Raw genomic sequence first — 20,587 nt, forward strand, 5'->3', positions numbered from 1 at the left:
CCCTTGTGTTTACTCAGTATCTGTGCCAAGAGACAACTCAGAACATAAGGCTATCGTGCTTAGTTGCTGAAAAATTTTCAAGTTCAATGAATGAGGTCCTCACTGTTGTCCTTTTCCACCTGAGCAGAGGAAGTATTAAATGGTCCACGGCATGCTATTTCCTGGCCTGCCAGTTCTGTTTGGAAAGACTACTTATTGGAGGAATCAAACAGGGAGAGACAGCACCAAGAGAATTTTTATATGCTCTTTCACATGTGCTTGGTTTTGTATGCTGAGCCTGGTACCAGGTTTTCCCAACTGAGGTGAAACTAGATGTGAAAGAGTTTTTAAAAGCAATGGCCACCATTTATGGACTAGTTTTTAATAGCAATGACCACCATTTATGGACTAGCAGGCACTTGGCTAGGCATTTTGCACAACTTTTGTTCATCCTTATTACAGCTCTGATAAGTCAGCTACTATATTTAACATCACTGTTTTTCCAATACCAAAGCAGAGCCTTAAGAGGTTAAGTTACTGGGCCAATGTCATCTGCTTAATGACTATTGGCGGAATAGGGTTTGAGCCTAAATCTGAATGATGGCAAAGCTCAAGTTCTCTACTGCTGCTGCTCCATGCTGCTTCTTATTAAGCATTTTATTACCCTAAGGGATGGTGATGTTTATGCAGATGCTGGTGGTGAGGAAATGGTGATGGCAGCTCATTTTCTACTTGTAGACGGAGGCTCTCTGGTGCCACCTGCTAGGGTTTCCTCCAATCCCATTTTGCTCTAGTTAAAATCAGCCTGCAACAAGGGGAATCACTTCTCTGCTTCTGCCATGGCACTCAGTTTAGTCTCCACTTTGTCACAGGGCCCTTCCTTGAGGAAACTCTTTGTCAGATTGGTTGAACCTTTGACTTTGGGCTGTACCAGTGACTAGTCATTTATGGTTCCCAGACTCCAGCTGTCTGTGGATCACACAAGCCTTCCTTGATGCTCTGGATTGCTAAAAGCTGGCTGTACCTGTTCCTATTTATTTGGTTGTGGTGGAGGGTCTCTTCTGCAGCCTGTCCTTGTGTGTGTCATAGCCCACTGTGTGGCCTCTGGCATCAGCTTCCACACCAACCCTGATCTGAGTGTTCTACTCACTAGCTGCACAGCCTTGGGAAGTTATTTGAAATTTCAAAGGTTTAGCTTCCTCAAATCTAAAGTGATTTGGTGCTGCATATACATTTGCATAGTTGTCAGCGTTAAATAATGGTGGTAAAAATTTAATCACTTTGTCCCTGAAGAATTTGGGCTTGACACTTTTTCTACTAGTGTCCTATTGCAGTGGTCTTGGATGATGTCCCAAAGGTGGGAAGTGTGTGGCCGAGGGCTTGGATTTCTGGATTATTTGTATCTGCTCCAAGTGCCTCTATGGCTCCTCAGATGGTGGTCCCGCCAGAGTGGAGCTGAGCGTTTGCAAGTGCAGAAGCCCCAGACCAGGAGTCCTTGGGGTCTGCTGCAGGTGGGGCACCCTAGCGAGCTCAGAAGACTTGGCTCCCTTCATACTTGCACCCCTATTTTGTGAGGCCACCTCAGCCATTGCTGTAGTCTGTTTTCTGTTGCTATAACAGAATACCTGAGACTGGGTAATTTATAAAGGAAAGAACCGTATTTGGGCTCACAGTTCCAGAGGATGCAAGTCCAAGATTGGGCTTTGTGCTGCCTCATAACATGGCAGAAAAGTGAAAGGCCAAGTAAGAGGGATGGGACTGGCTTTCCAGCCGCAGACTCTGGTGAGAAAGGCACTGGTTCCCCCTTAATACCCTAAGCTTTCCTCAGAGGCCCCAACTCCTGACACTGCATAAAGGCAATCACATTTCAGCATGAATGTAGCAGTGGACAAGCCACATTCAAGGCATCGCAGAAACCTCCAGGTGAAATTGCACTGACGTTACTGTTCTGCCTTGCTGCTCGCCTGCTGACCCACCTGTCTCTCCATCTCGTCACACCTTTGCTTTACTTGTAGGGCTTAGCCCTGTGGCTAGAACCACTGAAGACTTCTGACCTCAAGAAAGTCCTTCCAGGTAGGCGCTCCTGACCCAAACCCTGCTTGAACCCTGTCTTCCTGCGAGGCCTTTCTTGTTGCTTCTGTCTCTCAGTTCCAGCCTCCTCTGTTTTGCCTCTGGGTAAGCCCTTGAGTGACAATACTGCTTCCACCTCAACTGGTGAATGTGGAGGTGAGGAAGGCAATGCCTCTTACAGTGACTGGAGCAAGGCCGTGTTCCTTAGCCACATGTGGGGAGTTGTTCTCTTTACGACTATTTTAACGTCATAAATCTTTGTGCCTCACTAGTGATAGAGTGAGGCTAGTATCATTAATTTAGTCCCTACTGATTCAGAATTTAAGGTAATTTGTTCACAGGCCCACTGAAATTTACATTTCAGCTATCTATGAAACAAAGGTTCATTAAGTAAATCAATAAACTAAGGAAGATTGCAGGAAGCCTGTTTAATCTAATTAAGAAAACAAAGTATTTTCAAGCACTTTGTAATGCCGTTGACATATAAACATTGTGCTTGTTACAAATGACTTTTATGTGTTCATTAAAGCATATTCAGGAAAACTCCTTGTTGGGCAACCTTTTTGGAATGATCGCGTCAGGTAAATGTGTGTAATTGAAGATAATGGAGCTGCCTTAAAGGATGGTCTGCAGTTTCAGCCTTTCCTGTAATTGAACAGATCAGTTAGGCATCGGATAAAGGAAGAGCGGACCTGGGAGTGAGCCTCGAGTTCTCCGCTTCGCTCTGTCAATGAACTTGAGCAAGACACTGCTTTTTCCATGGCCTGCAATTTCCTCTTCGTGAAGGGGCTTTGAGAGGATTCCGTGAAATGACGTATGTGAGGCGGCTTCCACTCTCCTGGATGTATATTAAAAAGCAGTAGAAAAGCAGCCATTTGCTCAGTTTAACTCATGCAGCAGAGCCTGAGAAAGTTGTCATTATTCTCATCTTACATATGGAGAAACAGGGGCTAAGTCGTAGCAGGACCTTCTTCAGGCAGTAAGTGAAGAGCTGGGGTGCACACGAGGCTGGCCCGATGCCGTGTGTCTACCCCTCCCTTTTCAGCTCATCCTGTTTGGTGGCCGCCAGTGGAGTTACCCATGCCTCATGCTCCCGATGGGGATGCTGGTGCTTCTTGCTGGGTATACTGGCTCTGTTGTGTTAAGAGTCAGCCAGGATTTGCAACTGGAAATAAAATGAATAGAGTCTTTTCTCTTTTGTGTTTATTGAAAAAAATTATTTTCATTTTATTTGAAAGGTGCGCATGCGCGCGCACACACACACACATACACATACACACACACATAGATATCTTCTGGCTATTGGTTCAGTCTCCAAATGCCTATAACAGCTATGGCTGGCCCAGGTTGAAGCCAAGACCCAAGAATTCATTCTGGGTCTCCCATGTGTGTGGCAAGGACCCAAGTACTTAAGCCATCATCTGCTGCCTCCCAGAGGGCTCATCAGCAGAAAGCTGGGTCAGAAGCAATGGAGCCAGGACTCCAACCAGGCACTCCGATGTAGGATGTGGTCATCCCATGTGGCAATTTAACCATTGCACCAAAATACATACTCCTGTTTGAATTTTTAAATCTTCTGGGAGGACTTACTCAGCAGCGAGAGGAAAACAAATCAAGGGTCTCTGAAATGGCGCTTTTGAAAGGTGCACAAAATTCCTGGAGTCTGAGAGCAAGGAGGGGAGAGAAAAACAGTCCTGTTGTTAGTATAGGAACCAGGCAGACCTCAGCTGTGCACAGATGGCCCAGATGAGACCAAGAACCACTGCTTTTAGTGCTGAAAGCAGAGCTTCCAAAATGATGGAAATCTATTGTTGACAAGAGGGAAGAAATATGGATTAAGCCTATAAGTGTGTTCAGAGCATCAGGGGATGAATTAGCCTAATTGGAATATTAGTCTCAGTTACAGAGAGTAATCACTGCAGGCTGCCTCTGTTTTCATTAGAAATTTAATTAAGTTTATCAATGTTTGGCTTCTCCAGCCTTCCCTTCCAGACTCTCTCTGGACAGCCCTATTGTTTAAGGGGAGTTTTCTTTTGTTTTATTTCCTTTCTCAGGGAGGGTGCTGGGCTGAGCTCTGGAGAGGGGAAGAAGGAGTTGGAGGGGCCTCGGGTCTTGCTCAGAGAGCTTTGTTGCTGTGACTTGCAGATGGACTGATGGACACCACAGGGCTGGCAGAAGGGTTGTCTTGCACAACTACTTGCCGATACTTCTTCACCAGGAAACAAGTCAGGGAACTGTTTCCCCAGTTTGTGGGGCAAAGTGCTGCCCAGGCATTCCTGGAGACACCTGCAGAAGAGCATGGTGATGGCCCTCCGGGACTTGGCAATCTAGGCTCTGGCGGGTGAGTCTTGTCCAGCAAAACAGATGATTTCACCGAATCACGTGGTGTCTGGGCCACTGTTTATAGGATACACAGTGCGAATGCTTGTCCTAAAGGGACTTCCCAGTTCAGCAGAGAGTGCCTTTGGTCTTGTGTCCCTGCGTCTCTGCCGCCCCTCTCCTTCCCCTCCATCATCTTATCCTTTTCCCTCCCCACCCATTTTCTCCTGCATAGAACTTAGGTCTCCCCTGCCGGTTCCTCTCTTACATCCTGACCCCAGCCACTGCCAGTATTTTATTTCATTGTTTATCTTCAAATACATGGATTGTTCCTGTTTTGTCATCTTTTCCTCCTCCTCAATCTGACATATGCACATACACAGGCATTTGTGTAAGTATATGCACAATGTTTCTTAAGTTTCAGTCATCTTTATACTGTACTCATAACATGTCATCCCATGGGAAGGCTTGTTCCGGCATGGATTTCATCATAAATAATTCTAAACATGAAGTGTAAGGACCCTCCCCAAAAAAGGGAAACACTTTACATGGTGTCCTTTTGGGATTCAGGGAGGAATAGGCAGCACAGGGAACTAATTGCTGATGGTAATTTGTATCAAATTAGAACAACGCCAGAAAAGGGTCTTTTTTGCCATCTCACAAATAGGACCTGAGACTTTTTCAACATATTTGTTTCTTCATGTGAATCAGTTTGTTCTTTTGAGGGTTTCATTGGCTCATTATATACATTTTCTGTTCTTCAATGCCTAGTTGTAAAAAGCACTTTCTATATTAAGACTGAAAACATCCTTCTCAACGGTGTTGGAAGGGTGATACCACATTGGTTAAGCCATTGAATCTCTGGTCTTAGTCTTTTCCCACTGAAAAATAGGGGAAGGGCTTACAGCTCTTTCAGGACCTTTAAAAAAAAAACTTGAGTTACAATTTCTTTTGCTTAGTGTAGTGTTAACTGTATGATCATTAAATAAACCAAAATAGATCTTTATAAAAATTAAGAGTGAGAATATGAGAGGGAGGAGGAGGAAGGATTGGAGGATGGTGGGTGGGAGGGTGGTGGGGGGAATGTCACTGTGTTTCTAAATCTGTATATATGAAATATATGAAACTTGTGTCTTTTACCAGACTCCTCTTTTATCAGAAACTGGAAAATTGGACAAACTTTCCTGGCCCATTTAAAAATCTCCAAATTCCACCCCTTCCAGGAGTAATCATGTATTATTAGAACTCATATCCTTCAAAACTCTGTTTTTTGTTCATTTGTATAGAAAAGACAGCAAGCACAAGCAGAAATTCCCCAATATGAATCCATTTGAATAAAGAAACAAAAGGTAGCTTTGGGCAATATTCAGCATATTTTGTCCCTGTTCTTTTTGGTTGACCTGTAGATATTTCCTTCTCTCATGCCTCTTTAAGATTTATGTCTATTTCTGTATCAACATCCACATCTGTATTTGTTTCTAAATATTATTCCTTTCTATATATATATATATATATATATATATATATAGAGAGAGAGAGAGAGAGAGAGAGAGAGAGGTCTTCCATCTACTGGTTCACTTCCCAGTTGGCCACAATGGCCAGAGCTTTGCCCATCTGAAGCCAGGAGCCAGGAGCTTCTTCCAGGTCTCCCACGTGGGTGCAGGGGCCCAAGGGCTTGGGCCATCTTCTATTGCTTTCCCAGGCCATAGCAGAGAGCTGGATCAGAAGTGGAGCAAATAGGTCTCGAACTGGCGCCCATATGGGATGCTGGCACTGCAGGCGGTGGCTTTACCCACTATGCCACAGTGCTGGCCCCAACTCTACAGCCTTATTGGTTATCTCTGCAGAGAAATATCTTACTGAGTCCCTGGAAATAAGCTACTCACATTTTTTTCTTTTTCTCTTCTTCTCTTCTCTTCTCTTCTCTTCTCTTCTCTTCTCTTCTCTTCTCTTCTCTTCTCTTCTCTTCTCTTCTCTTCTTTCACTCTTGCTCTTGCTCTCCCTTCCTTCCTTCCCTTCATTCATCTTTAGTGCTCTGTCCTGCTTTCAGAAACATTTGGAAGTGAATTTGCTCTTGGGGTGCATAGAAGTGAATTTGACTTAGGGAAAAAAAATCAAATTATTCCTATTCCTATCAAGTCCTTTCAGCTCAGGAGCAGTAGCCTTTCTAAGTGAGCAGTCTGGCACCAAGAAGAATGTTGCCAGAGGGGATCGCAGAATAGCTGAGAGTTATTCTACTGGGCTTCCTGTCTCTGAAGTCTTTATCCATGCCCTGTGTGATGGCACTGGCAGCATAGCCTAGACCTCAGATGCCTCCTCCTGGAACCTCCTCTCTCCCCCATGCCACACTCCCCACTTGGCCACTGCTGTTTTCCCTGTGTGCCTTCCAGGCTCTTCCCCAAGGCCTCTCAACTATGCAGAGCAATTGATCTTCTTTCCTGCTTCTATTTCCTCATTTGCATATTCTCCCCCACCATGTATCTCATTAAAAAGGGATGGGGAGCCACCCTCCTTACAGTTCAGGGTGGAAATCACTAATAAATAAAAAAAAGTTTTCAAATGTTTGTATTATTACATTAGCATAACCACTTCAGAAATGATGAAATTATTAGGAGTAATAAAGTCTTTAAGGACTTGAGGATAGGATCAGGATTGCACACACAGAGGTCCTGGGTTTCAGTGTGATTGTGCCTAGATCTAACTGTGGTCTGCCCCACCCCACTCAGGTCAGATGTTCATTAGGGACCTGACGACTCAAAGAATGTAGGGGAAGCCAACATGGAAGCAGAAGCCTCCTTTGTGTGTGTGTATGTGTGTGTGAGAGAGAGACCGTCTTTTTAACTACTTGCCTTATGGACAAGTTACATCTCCTTTCTTTCCTCCAGTCACTGGACATCCTGCAGTTGGGTTTTCTCTGTCCTTGAGTTATCAGAATGGACGCCCATGACATTGGGATTTCTGTTTCTCCTGCCTATACACTCGCTGGACTTCAGGTAAGTAGCTGTTTTCTTGTAGTTTGCTCATTCTCGTGCTACTGTTCCCAATATTCTTTTCTCTTCATTGAATCTTATAGAGGAAAATAAAGGGTTGGGGGGTAAAAAGTTAGAATTTTTCAATCTATTGCCTGCCTACTCTTAGAAGGCTGAACCTTTTTCCATGCGACATGGAGGGACTACAGGGCAGCCCATTTCCCTCCATACGATGTGTATTGAGCAGGCTGGTGTTGAAATCTTGCTATTTTAAATGCAGACTTCAGGACACTCTGTGCTGTCGGTAACAGGGGGTCTCAGGGCTTTGCTTTATGCTGTCACAATGGCAGGAACAACTGGAAACTGAACTTGTTCCAAGCCAGAGAAAGGTGACTGCTGGGCCTGGACAAGTCTGCTGTCACTTTCAAATCCTGTAAGTGACATTGCTTATTGTATGGGGTTTGAAAATATAGACAATTAAACAATAGCTAGCATTCCCCTACTCAAAAACCCAGAGCCCGTGATTGATTGTTCTGTGTCTGCTTTTGGCCCTGCTGAGGGCCAGAGAGGAAATTAAAGTGGTTTGCATTTAGTAGTAGTCAGACACACTGAGCTGGTCTTGGTTGGAAGGTAAAAGTGTGTGTCTATTTTATGGTAAATGCTCCACTGTAAGCAGGTATTAAAAGATGACATTGCTGATAGATCTTCCCGGTCTCTACCAGTAGGACACAGGCATCTTTGGGATTCATCTTGTTAATGTAGAGGTCTAAGGGTGACACCTTACTTTATCATCACACCTTAAAAACCCAATACATATGCACAAATAGACAGCATTGCTTAGCATTTGTCATGAGAGCAAAGAGGCCTGGCAGTGGCTACATAACCCGATGCATTGTCTAAATTAATCCATTGAGGGATATTGAATCACTTAATCACAACACAGACTTACTGCCTTGGTAAGCACGCTCTCCCTTCATTAGATTTAATATATTTCTCATTATACAAATCTGCCGCTGTGACAATAAGTCTTGTTCATAAATCAGTTTGCCCTTTTGCTTTGCAGATGCGGAGAACTTTCATCAAACAAGACATAAATGGGGCCTGTTAGACAGGAGGTCAGAACGGTCATTGCTAGATATTAATATCTATTTATTAAGATGATTTTTAATAGCATATTTTAATGGGCAGAGGTAAAACAGTTATGATTCTAGTTTCTTTGCATTGTAAACAAGGAAAAGGAAGTGCAGTAACAAGGACTACTAGAACTCCCACATAAGTCCCCAGACTTCTTCCTCTCATTCTCTTTGAGTAACTAAGTGTCTGGGGGCTGCGCTGGCACTTGAATTCTCTTTGGTTACCATGTGGCATAAAAGTCTGGCTCAAACACCAAGCCATAAAGAATGATGTGCATATAATAACATACAAAGTGTTTTGGCATCAGTTAAAAATAGATATCAAGCAATAATGCTAAAGTTATAATGATTGACTTCAGAAAAATATCTACCCCCTCCTTTTTTTTTATCCATGGTGGCATAGTCTGTATGGCCAGAAAGTCTGAATTGTGTTTCTGTGAGTCAGGTTATGATTTATGGCATATTTCATACATAATTCCAGCATATTATTGATCATCTTTATTATTTTCTTGATCATATTCTCCATGGGATTATCTCTGTTATTGATCTTTTCAAGGAGCAGTCTTATTCTCCACAGATCATTTTAACTGGTTTTATTTTGTTATTTTATTTCATTAATGTCTACTTTTATTCTTATTCATCTCTCTTCCTCTCCTTTCTTTGGACAGTGCTCTTATGTTAGCTTTCGTGAATTTTTAAAAAAAGATTTATTTGATTTATTTGATGAAGTGTTTATGGGTGAAGTATCATGTCTGAAACTTCGTATGGTTGGAGAAAAGGTGAAAGAGAGAAAGATGGAAAGATAGGTAGATAGATGGAGAGATTGGGAGAGACAAAGATTAGATATGTATGTTGATTAATGCAGATAGAAAGATGGAGAGATGGATGATAGACGAGAGAGAAGAATAGATAAGGGTATAAAATGGTAAAGAAGGGGTTGGCACTGTGGCATAGTAGGCTAAGCCTCAATCTGTGGCGCAGGCATCCCCTATGGGCATTGATTTGTGTCTTGGCTGCTCCTCTTCCGATCCAGCTCCCTGCTGGTGGCCTGAGGATGGCCCAAGTGCTTGGACCCTGTACTGCATGGGAAACATGGAAGAAGTTCCTGGCTTCCGATTAGCCTAACTCTAGCCATTGCAGCCATTTGGGGAGCAAACCAGTGGATGCAAGATCTCTCTCTCTGTCTCTTCCTCTTTATGTCTGTAACTCTGCCTCTCAAATAAATAAGAAAAAAAAATTAAAAATGGAAGAAGAAGGGAAGAGAGAGAGAGAGAGAGAGAGAGAGAGAGAGAGAGAGATGCATAGGGGAAATAAAGAGAGAGAAGGCATGGGGGGTGGGGGACAAGGGAATAAAACCTTAACAGATATTGCCTCCAGTTGGTGGGTTTGCAGATTCATTACAATATTCTTCCAACTTTTGTGTATGTTCCACATTCATAATAAAATTAGGAAAACTGAAGGAAGTGTCTGAGAAAGAAAATACTCTGCACACAGCCCTCAGGTAACAGTAACTGTGTCTTGAATTGTATTCCAGATCCCTTGTGCTACAATGTTGGTGCAGAAAAGAATTGGGGGCATCTAGGGTTTTACTAGAAATTCAGACATTCATAGCCAACTCCATACCTTCTGAATCAGGATCAGCCTTTTAACAGGAGTTCCAGCATATTCCCTTACCCACTAAGTTTTGAGAAATACTGCTGGTTAAGACAAAATGACAATTGAATTCTCAAGGAAATGCATATAATTGTCTGCCTGCTTTCTTAATGTCACAGCTAAGACAATCTGAATTTGCACAATCTTTGTAAACTTAAACAGCAGGATATAACATATTCCTGGATTCCTTTTACTTCCCTTGAGGAACATAGGATAATTGTTCCATAATTATATTTATCTCAGGAGAGAAGCCTACAAGTCAATAAACAATAAGGCTGTAAGCAAAGATTCCTATCGGTTGTTGCTCCATCTACTTCTGTATTTTCTCTCATCAGATACAATTACAGGAAAGTAAGGGGCTTCCTCACAGGGAGAAAACAGGTGTCCACAAGAATCTGCTCTGAATTTCCTCCATTCTCTCGGCATTTGCAGACTTCATTTGGACAGCTTGTCTGCTCTGCCTGCAGTAGAGAGCTGACCGGCAGGACTGAATTGTCAGCCAACAAAACCCCTTTAAAGAGAGGGATCTAATGATGGCTACAGAAAGCCAGGGCCTGGGAAAGATTTTCTCCTGCTTTGCTTGGTGAGGGTTTGTAATCCAGTTGTTCCTTATCTGCTTCAGGAGACATGTGTTGCAATTTCCGTCTTCCTGATCCACTGCTCCCAAAGCACCTACGCTGGGCTTTCCAAATCCCCAACCCTTCTTGGGAATAAAAAGATCTATGTTAATTCAACATAACCAGAATCACTGTCATCTTCCATCCTGTTATTTCTGATCTACATATGAATCTAAACATAATTTGGTACACTTCTCCACATTTTCTTGTTAAGCCCAAACTAGAAATGGGGAGAATTTTCATCCCGAGAGTCATTTATCTCCGGAATTACAGTCCAGCAGCTGATGTTTTCTGTGTCTTTCACATTCATATAAAGTGCCCAGGCATCCGGAGAGACTTGCACAATAGCTGCCTAGCACAGGTAATAAGGCTGACAAATAGCTCCCAATTTCTGACACTTTTGAATGCAATTAAGAAGTGATAGCTTGTGTGAGCACTGCTAATGCTCTGGGGTTTGGTGGTAAATAAACTCTGGATGCTTCGATTCACATCTCTCCTTCCCGTACAGCTTTCTGTCTTAATCTGCCTGTGGTTTTCGAAGGAATCTTCACATGGCTTGTGCTCATGGCAGTCAACTCTTCCCTTGCTTTCACCGCAAAAGGAAATTGGCCAGGTGGGACTCAAGGCTGCACCTCGATGAGCAGCTTGGCATCCAGCTTCCTTGGCAGCATTGCTAATTTATAATACATATGGAAGGTGGGGGGGGGTCCTCCTTTCCTGGGAAAAAAGGGTATACATCTCTAACAATCCTGTTTACTTATAAGGTCACATATCTCTTTGGGGAACACAATTCGGCTCAGGAGCAAATCTATGCCATTTCGCTGCACATGCTGATTCAGTGGTGATCGCCATACTCAAGATACAGATCAGTTCCATCACCACAGGGCACTTTCAGTGCCATAGATACCTTTTTTCCCTCTCCTTTGCCATATCCTTACAAACCCTTGGAAATCTCTCATTTTCCATCTCCATAATTTTACCATTTGAAAAATATTATATAACTGGGATCATGCAAACCACTTTGCAAACTCAAAGCCCTACACTCAAAAAGGTACAAGGAGGGTTGGATGCACCTATGAATTTTCTATACCATCAAATGGCAGAAGTCCTGGAGTTTGTTTTTTCCCAATGAGTTTCCTCTAGGCTCTCTGTTGGCTTGTATGGTATTTCACTCATCATTTTCTTCTTTCTCGTCCTTGCCAAGGGAGGCTTAGAGACCATAGGGATGTTTGTTTTTTGGTAAGAAAATTGAGACTTTGCTGCCACCCCAATCTCCCATGATAGACTTGTGCTGATGGCAGCAGAAACCCAAGTTGTATTTCCCACATGCAGAGCAGTTGTAAGTAAATCTTAAGAATTCCCAAGGGCTATAGAAAAATTGCATAACGTGCCAGCAATTGAATCAGGCAATGTTAGAGTTATGTGGGAATGTGGAAACCATTTTGACCCCACTCTTACCTTTGTGAAGGACATACTCAGAGGGCTACAGATAGGACACATTCTGCTGGGGTACACTCAGTTGTTCTCCAGACTTTGCTTGTGAGCCAAGCATGTTCTGAAAAGATTGAAGGTCCTTTTTGTGGATATTTTTCCCCAGCATATTAACCTTTCACCCAATAGGCCTGTTCCCACTGCCTAATGGCATATTTCACCTGAATTAGGACAGCTTGCATAGATGCGCCTTATTACAAGGGACGACAATAAAATGGGAAGTCACACAATGTGCATGTTTCAGATTCAGAATCTCCAAGCATTGGCATCTAATTATATTTTACAGAGAAAGGACTGAAGCAATTTTTTTGGATGTCTCTGAATGAAGCCAGAGGATTGATCATGCACTGTGGTTCAGAATTGCCAAATCATTTTCTTACTGGAGAGCAAGTGGGACCTCTTCTCAAAGCTTCTTCATTGTCCAACACCACAGTTATTTTTGTCCCTTACAAATGTTGTAGCAATTTCGCAATCTACCGACTTGACTTTTTTCCATAAACACACTGCCTGTTAGATGCATAATTCAAATTCACACGCAAACTGAGATGTTTGCTTAGCAAGAGCTATAATTTAAATGTAACCTCTGTAGAAAGCCATTCAGCAGCGCCTATGTGTAAAGTGTAATTTAGTTGGTGGAAGCAATCTTTCTCTCTACCGTTCTAATATGTGAGCTTGTTTGCTAAATAATCATTGTAGCATTTTGCTCCAAGCGGTGGTTTTATGTGTTTTTCCCCCACCACTCGTAAATGTTGCCAAGGTAAGTGAGAGTTCTTTAGAAACTGTTACTGTCATGTAGTTTTCATTTGAAAATGTCACAATAAAGCAATGTTCTTTGATGCCAGGAAGCATTGAGCATTTGAACACCATAAACATAGTACCTAAAATTCAGCAAAATAACATAGAGTAATGGCTTGACTTTCTGTTAAAATGAGAGAGTTTTTGTTGTTTTTATACGAAGGAGTCTGGTTGGTAGACTTATCTGGGAGCAATATGGAATGTATAAAGAGCTGACAAGGTGAGAATTTAGAGGAAATTATTATTATTTGCAACTTGGGCCAAATGGAAAGGAAGGGAAATTTGGGAGGAAAATGTACTCCAAATAAGTGAAATGGAGATTACAGTCCAACGTATGCCATTAACACCAAATTACAAAAGTCTTTCCAAGAGCCAGGCAGAGACAAAAAGTAAAAGCAAAGTTTTAAGAGTACAATTTGAAGAATCAAGAGAATATACAAATAGGAATAAAAAAGAAAGAGGGAAGATATAGAAGTACCACATAGGCAAAAGACATCAATTCCTAAGTACACATTTGATATCACTTCATTGTTTTGCGTATAACAACATTGGTGAATATCAAGTGTAAATTTTGTGAGTTCTAAAAATGTGGCTAAACAGGAGAGCAGGGTGGCTGAATAGGGAAAAGACATGCTGATGCTGACCAGGGGGAGACAGAAGAAAAGTGGAAGAAGTGTATTCCTGGGGGAGGCTGGAGAGAAGTTTGCAGTGGAAATTCTACAGAAAGAAGAGGGTGCCATGGAGCAGTGTGGACGCACACCAGGCAGCAGGGACACCACACGTGACTCCTGCAGCCCTTGGCTGGCGGGGACGCCAGGTTCTGAGAGCGAGGTAAGGGCAGGCTGCAACAGCCTATGATGCTGGTGATATTGCTTGAGGGAGACCCTCGCAGGACTGCACTGTATTTGAGTCCTGCCGAGAGCCTTAGCTGGGGGACAGGGTACCCACTAATCCAGCAAAAGAAAAGCACATTTCTTTCTCCCCATTCCTCCACAAGGGCGTTTGGCAACCGGTGGCGAGAAGGTGCCCTCTTGACGCAAGTAGATGCTGTGGCAGATCTTGTGCATGCCCAGGGGATTTAATCAGAGGGAAAAATCTGCATTTCCCACTGACTTTGATTTTGGTTGGGAGGGCTGACAAAGGGCTGGGCACTCACTTAGTATTGTGAAATGTCCCCATCCTTTCAACCTATCACAGGCTCTGAGGCTCAAACTGCCAAGGCAGAGCACCCAAAGGCAGCTGATTCTGGAAACCACTCTGTTCTCTCTGTAGATGCAGCAGGCTCCTATGGTGGAGAGGGGATCTTCTGCACCCTTGGGCTATAGGAGCTTAGAACGTTGTGACTGTGGGAATCCTGTGACTGCACAATAGGGTGTGGGGTATACCTGGGTCTCTGGGCAATCCCTGTGTCTGGTGTCAGAGGCCCAGGGCTCCCTGGCTGCCTGGGGTGGGTCATTGTGGAGGGTTCTGTGCTCACACTAAGGACTACACAGATCATTTGTGTGGTTAGTGCATCAGCATGGATGAGGGTTATACCCATTGTGGGCTAACTCCAGGCACTAGGCATTGATCACTTTGGAAGAGAGGAGGTGAGGCTGTGACTGTATCAACAGAGGTGATCCTCCCCTTCCTTCTTAATAGAGGAGAACATTGGGGAAACTCTGTGAGACTTTTGTATCAGCAAATACTTCTTGGAAAAGACCTCAGAAATACAGACAATAAAAGCAAAAATAGACAAATGTGATTGCATCAAGCTAAGAAGCTTCTGCACTGCAAAGGAAACAGCAAAGTGAAGAGGCAACTGACAGAATGGGAGAAAATATTTGCAAACTATGAAACTGTTAAAGGATTAATATCCAGAATGTATAAAGAGCTCAAGAAACTCAACAACAACAACAAACCCAAACCATCCAGTTAAGAAGTAGGCAATGGACTTAAACAGGCATTTTATAAAAGATAAAATTCAAATGGTCAGCAGACATGTGAAAAAAATGCTTAGGATCACTAGCCATCAAGGAAATGCAAATCAAAACCACAGTGAGGTTTCACCTCATCATAATTAGAAAGGCTCTCAGACAGAAATCCAAAAACAATGAATGCTGGTGACTATGTAGGGAAAAAGTTTCCCTAATCCACTGTTGGGATTGAAAATTAATACAGCCATTGTGGAAGACAATTTGGAGATACCTCAGAAAGATGAAAATAGATAAATCATATGACCCAGGAAAAACTCCTGGGAATTTACCTAAGGGAAATGAAATCAGCATATGAAAGATTTATCTGTACCCCCATGTTTATTGTTGCTCAGTTCACAATAGCTAAGATATGGAATCAACCCAGATGCCCATCAACTGATGACTAGATAAAGAAAATGTGGTATATACACACTATGGAATGTTAGTCATAAAATGAATGAAATCCTGTCTTGCACAACAAAGTGAATGCAACTAGAAACCATTATGCTTAGTGAAATAAGCCAGTCCCAAAAAGACAAATACCATATGTTCTCCCTGATCTGTGATAACTAATAGAGTATGAAAACATGTAATGTAAGATGATTTGCATTGAAATATGCATGAAATTATTCCTTTGCATATACTGTTGAGAGGAAATGGCTTAAAGTTTAAATGAACTTATTTATTATCTTATAACCACACAGGAACTATTTAGATGTTACATTGTCATTGATTCTACTTCATTGAAAGAAATTATGAATGATTTTTTGACAAAAAGTGTGAAATAGTCATTTATACATTCAATTATTGTTTATAGCCATTGTCTTTATTCCCACTACACTAGGGTCTTTTTGCTTTTTACTTGTCAAACTTCTTATTTGGTGAAGTATTAAGCCTTTGTATGGTAATGCAACTTTAAAATATGTTATCTCAAAAATGAAAAAGAAAAAAGGCAGGAAGAAAGGTAGAAAAAAGAACGGTGGAGGGAGGGTGGAATATCATTATGTTCTTAGATTTGTATCTATAAATCATATTGAATCTGTTAAAATTAAAGTTGAAAAATTAAAGATAATTTAAAGTATTAAGGATTGAGAAACCTGGCAGGTACACTATAAAGGGTATTTGTATGTGATTTTTTTATTCTTAAGATAATTCAGTAAAAACAGTTGCCTGTATTCTGGGAAAATATTGTTTCCTGGTTGTATGTTAGGTTATTGAATATATTTGGTTAAATAAAAGATGGTATTCTTCATATTTATAAATGGCTAGATGGTAACATTCATTGTACCTGAGTGGTATGTCCACTGATGGCTGTTTATTATTCCTTGCACTTTTTGCATTTTAAATTATGTCAATTTCTGAATTAAAAAATAAAGTTTAGAATTTGAGTTCATGAAAAGGACAATGGAAATAGCAGATGACATCATGGGACAATAATATGTGAAATGCTAGATGCATTACTTTCACGTATTTGAAAGATAATGGAAACAGTTGCCAATATTCTTGTCCTTCAGAAGTTGGTTATTGGCACTAAGCATGCAAAAATGAGAGGTTTTTGTTTTCTGCTAGGGAGGACTCAATGTTCTGCAGTTTTTAAAAGGTAGCTTCCAGGAAAGCCCATTGTGGCTTATTTCCTCTTCAGAAGATTTCCATGTTTAATCTTTCTCAACTCATTAATACATCAGTTTTCTCCCTATTACTTATCATTATTTCATGGACTATAAAAGTTCTTTCTTTTCTATCTATATATAAAAGTTGCACCTTTTTTTTTTTTTAAAGAAAGAGGGAGAGAGAAGGCTTCCATCTGCTGGGTCACTACTGCCATTCCCACAATGTCCAGATCTTGTCTGATGCCAGAGATGGCAGACAAGGAGTCAGCCCAGTTCATCAGTGTGTGTTGCCATCACCACTCCCTCCCATGGTCTGCACTATCAGGAAGTTGGAATCAGGAACCAGTGCTGGAAATCAAACCCATTCACTCCAATATGGGCCATGGGCATTCTAACTGGCATCTTAACTGATAAGCCAAATGCCTGCCCCTGTAGCTGCACAAGGATTGGGCTTATTTACCTTAGAACAAAGGAATTCATCATCATACCCTCTGATTTCTTCCAAAAGACAATCACCACTGTATCAAGTTGTCAACCACTGAGGGAGTTTGAAAGAAAGGGTCTGCTGCTCTAAAGCAAAATTTCAAAAAGGTTTTAAGCAATGACAACATTTTTAGAACAAATACACTTTGGAGGGAAAAGTATGTGCTCATATGCTGGTGTTCTGATGTTTCTTTTTCTTACTGTTTTCTAAATATGTTATTATTTTAATCACATTTTGTGCATGTATTTACATATTGAAAATTCAGTGGTGAGTCAGTATTGTCATGAATATATGTTAGCCTTTATTAGTGAAAAATTAAAACAGAAGAAAGAACATGAAATTTACTTGTGAACTGTTGAACTTACTGGGTCACCTAAGTCACGATTATGAAATCTGTATTACAGTACCCTGTTTTTTCATGTAACAGATTATGATTCAAATTGATATTGGATTGATATAGTTTCTATACTTCTTGTTTTGGACTTTCTTTCTGGAGGACTGTGCCTATGGCCCCTGCTGTGGTGTAAAATTTTAATAAGTATGGATTTAATGTGTTTTTGGTTTTTTTTAAAGATTTATTTATTTGAAAGGCAGAGTTACAGAGAGGTAGAGGCATAGAAAGAGAGAGAGAGAGAGCGAGAGCGAGAGCGAGAGCGGAGAGAGAGAGAGAGAGAGAGAAAGAGAGAATCTTCTATTTGCTGGTTTGCTGGTTCACTCTCCAAATGGCCATAATGGTCAGAGCTAAGTCAATCCAGTGCCAGGAGTCAGGATGTTCTTCAGCGTCTCCCACATGATGCAGGGGCCCAAGGGCTTGGGCCATCCTCTACTGCTTTCCTAGGCCATAGCAGAGAGCTGGATCAGAAGTGGAGCAGCAGGAACTCAAACTGGAACCCATACAGGATACCGACACTACAGGCAACAGCTTTACTCACTATGCCACAGTGCTGGCCCCTATGTATTCTTGTAGGCTTGCTACCTTGCCTTGGGAGATTGAGTAATACAGTTCACATTTTAAACCAGTAAATGTCTTTTCTTACAACTGCAGGAGCTGAATTATTTGACATAACATAATGATGACAATTATTCCAAGGAAATGTCACAGTGGTGGTGATGATTGTGTGAGTTTGGGCAACCTGGACATAAGAGACAGTATCAAAGTTAGTTTAATAACAAGTGCAGAATATTAGACCAGGCCAAGGGACAGACTCAGTGAACTGTCTGAAGGCTGTGACACTCTAACAGAAAGCAGATATTTTGGGAAGGAATTAATGCAGCTTATGGAAGAGATGCATCCCACCCAACCCAACCCAAGACTCAAACTGCCTTCCAGATGACTCTCACACCTCTGTACTCAGCTTCCTTAGGAGAACTTTCTATCAGGATGATCTTAGTAGTCCATGTGTCAGCACTTGGGTCTTCTATGTTTCTTCAGGAGTAATTAATGATGACTGCAAGGATATAACACAAGACCCTGTACTCTCAAAATGCATGAAGAATTTTTCCAAAACCAGTCATGATTCCTTTTTTTCTTTCTAAAGTATTGATTTATTAGAGAGAGAGAGAGAGAGAGAGAGAGAGAGCTCACACTCCCATTTCCAAATGCCTCAAATAGGTGAGACTGGGCCAGACTGAAGTGTGGAGCCAGGAACTTGATCCATATCTCCCACGTAAGTGACAAGGATCCAATCACTTGAACCATCACTGATGCCTCCCAGGATCTTCATTAGCAGGAAGCTAGAGTCAGAAGACAGAGCTGAGAATGAAACCCAGAAATACTGATGTGGGATGCAGATGTCCTGATAGGCCAGGAATTTGATCTGCATCTTCCACATAAGGACAGGGACTCAATTATTTGAACCATCACTGATTCTTCCCTTACACATTAACAGGAAGTTGGAGTCAGATGATGGCTGGAAATTAAACCCAGCTGCACTGATGTGGGATGCAGGTGTCCTAATCGGCCTCTTAACTGCTGTGCCAAACAGCTGTCTCTGAGGCATGGTTCCTGACGAAGACTCTCCCATTTGAAGGCTTCACAGTGATCTGTTCACTTTTTAGATTCCTGTTGGCACATGAGGCTATGTTGTTCTGGGTTAACAATTGGCTTAACTCTTAATACTCTTCTTTATATGTGCCCCAAATGTACCCTTAAAAACACTTATTTATTTATTTGAAAGGGGGAGAGAGAGAGAGAGAGAGAGAGAGAGAGAGAGAGAGAGAGAGAGAGAGAATCTTTTATCTGTTGGTTCACTCTCCAAATGGCCAGAATAAGTGGGGCTTGGTCAGTCAGAAGCCAGGAGCCAGAAGCGCCATCCAAGTGTCCCATGTGGATGGCAGGAACTAAAGCACTTGACCATCATGCCCTGATTCTTATGTGCATTAACAGAAACCTGGATATGAAGGGGAGTAGCTGGGACTTGACTTGGCACTGTGATACGGGATGTAGGTGTCTCAAGTAGCAGCCAAACTTGTGGCACACAACACCTGCCCCTCAAAATGTCTTGGCTGTCTTTGAATTTGGTCATGATTGTCCACTCTTCTTGAAGAGCCTGCAGCTGCAGCAGGTGCAAGTTTGGTTCCCTCAAACTGAGATACTTTGTTAAGTGGAAAGGAGCAACCTTAATGACTTTTTCTGGGGCATCAATTGTAAACTGAGACTGTCACAGGCAGAGGAGGCTGAGCAGTCACCTACCTATAGGAATTGTTGGTTTAGCTATGATAGTCTGTTTGGCTTGCTATAATGTAATACCATAAGCCGTGAGGCTTATAAACCATAGAAATGTATTTCTCATGGTTCTGGAAGATGGGGAGTTCAAGGTTCAGGGTGCTGGAAGACTTGATGCTGACTGGTACTTGTTTTCTGTTCATAGAAAGCATTTTTTTCACCCTCACATGGCTGAAGGGCAGCTGAAGCCTATTTTGTAAGGGCACTGATCCTATTTATGAAGGCCCTGTCTCATGACCTGACACCAGCCAAAGGCTCGCCCTCACATTGTGGGTAAATGCCATCACATTGGGCAGTAAATTTTGACATGAATTTGGGATGACTCCATCGTTTGGAGCATAGCAAGCTGTTTCTGGACAATTAGAGCTTCCTTTGGGAATGCAGGAGTTGTTGTAGGGCCTGACAGCCATACTTGTTTGGTTGACTCACTTTTTGGAATTCTCATGGTGGTCTTGCTCACCACACATTGTTTATCTCTTCCCCCTCCAGAGGGAACTGGACCTGTCCTGCTTCAGGTGCCCTGCGAGTCCATCCCCACAGTAGGACCCTCCTTGCTCATCCTCTTGTTTTCAGTCAAGCTGCTAAAGATTCTAACTGCACCCTGATATTGCTACTCTGGGCTCCTAAAGCAGCATCCCTCATCGCAGCTCATTCCTAGAAGTTGGTTCTTTCTAGGATACTCATGCTTCTCAAGAATATGAATGACATTCTGCCCAAGAACTTGAGACAAGTTTTTTTTTTTTAACTTTTATTTAGTAAATATAAATTTCCAAAGTACAGTTTGTAG

The 20,587-nt window shown here is 42.1% G+C and overlaps 1 protein-coding gene across 5 annotated transcripts in view; it reads left to right on the forward strand.

Moving 5' to 3' along the window:
• The window catches only part of LOC149127870 (uncharacterized), a 197,140-nt gene that overhangs the window by 113,902 nt on the left and 62,651 nt on the right, over positions 1-20,587 (forward strand). For 2 of the 5 annotated variants that reach the window (XR_016230018.1, XR_016230016.1), the window contains 2 exons: positions 7,254-7,361; positions 12,518-13,039. Coding sequence is in view for 1 of the 5 variants with exons in the window: in XM_089327349.1 (XP_089183475.1) it covers positions 4,203-4,390; positions 7,254-7,361 (296 nt within the window). In the remaining 4 variants the exon portion in view is untranslated. Of the gene's footprint in view, positions 1-1,994; positions 2,053-4,194; positions 4,391-7,253; positions 7,362-12,517; positions 13,040-20,587 lie in introns of those variants that run through there. The other 3 variants (XR_016230020.1, XR_016230019.1, XM_089327349.1) reach the window with 3 other exon arrangements.

Source organism: Oryctolagus cuniculus, chromosome 2 (genome assembly GCF_051225735.1).
Source record: "Oryctolagus cuniculus isolate XC-2025 breed Fujian yellow rabbit chromosome 2, ASM5122573v1, whole genome shotgun sequence".
Lineage (NCBI taxonomy): Eukaryota > Metazoa > Chordata > Mammalia > Lagomorpha > Leporidae > Oryctolagus > Oryctolagus cuniculus.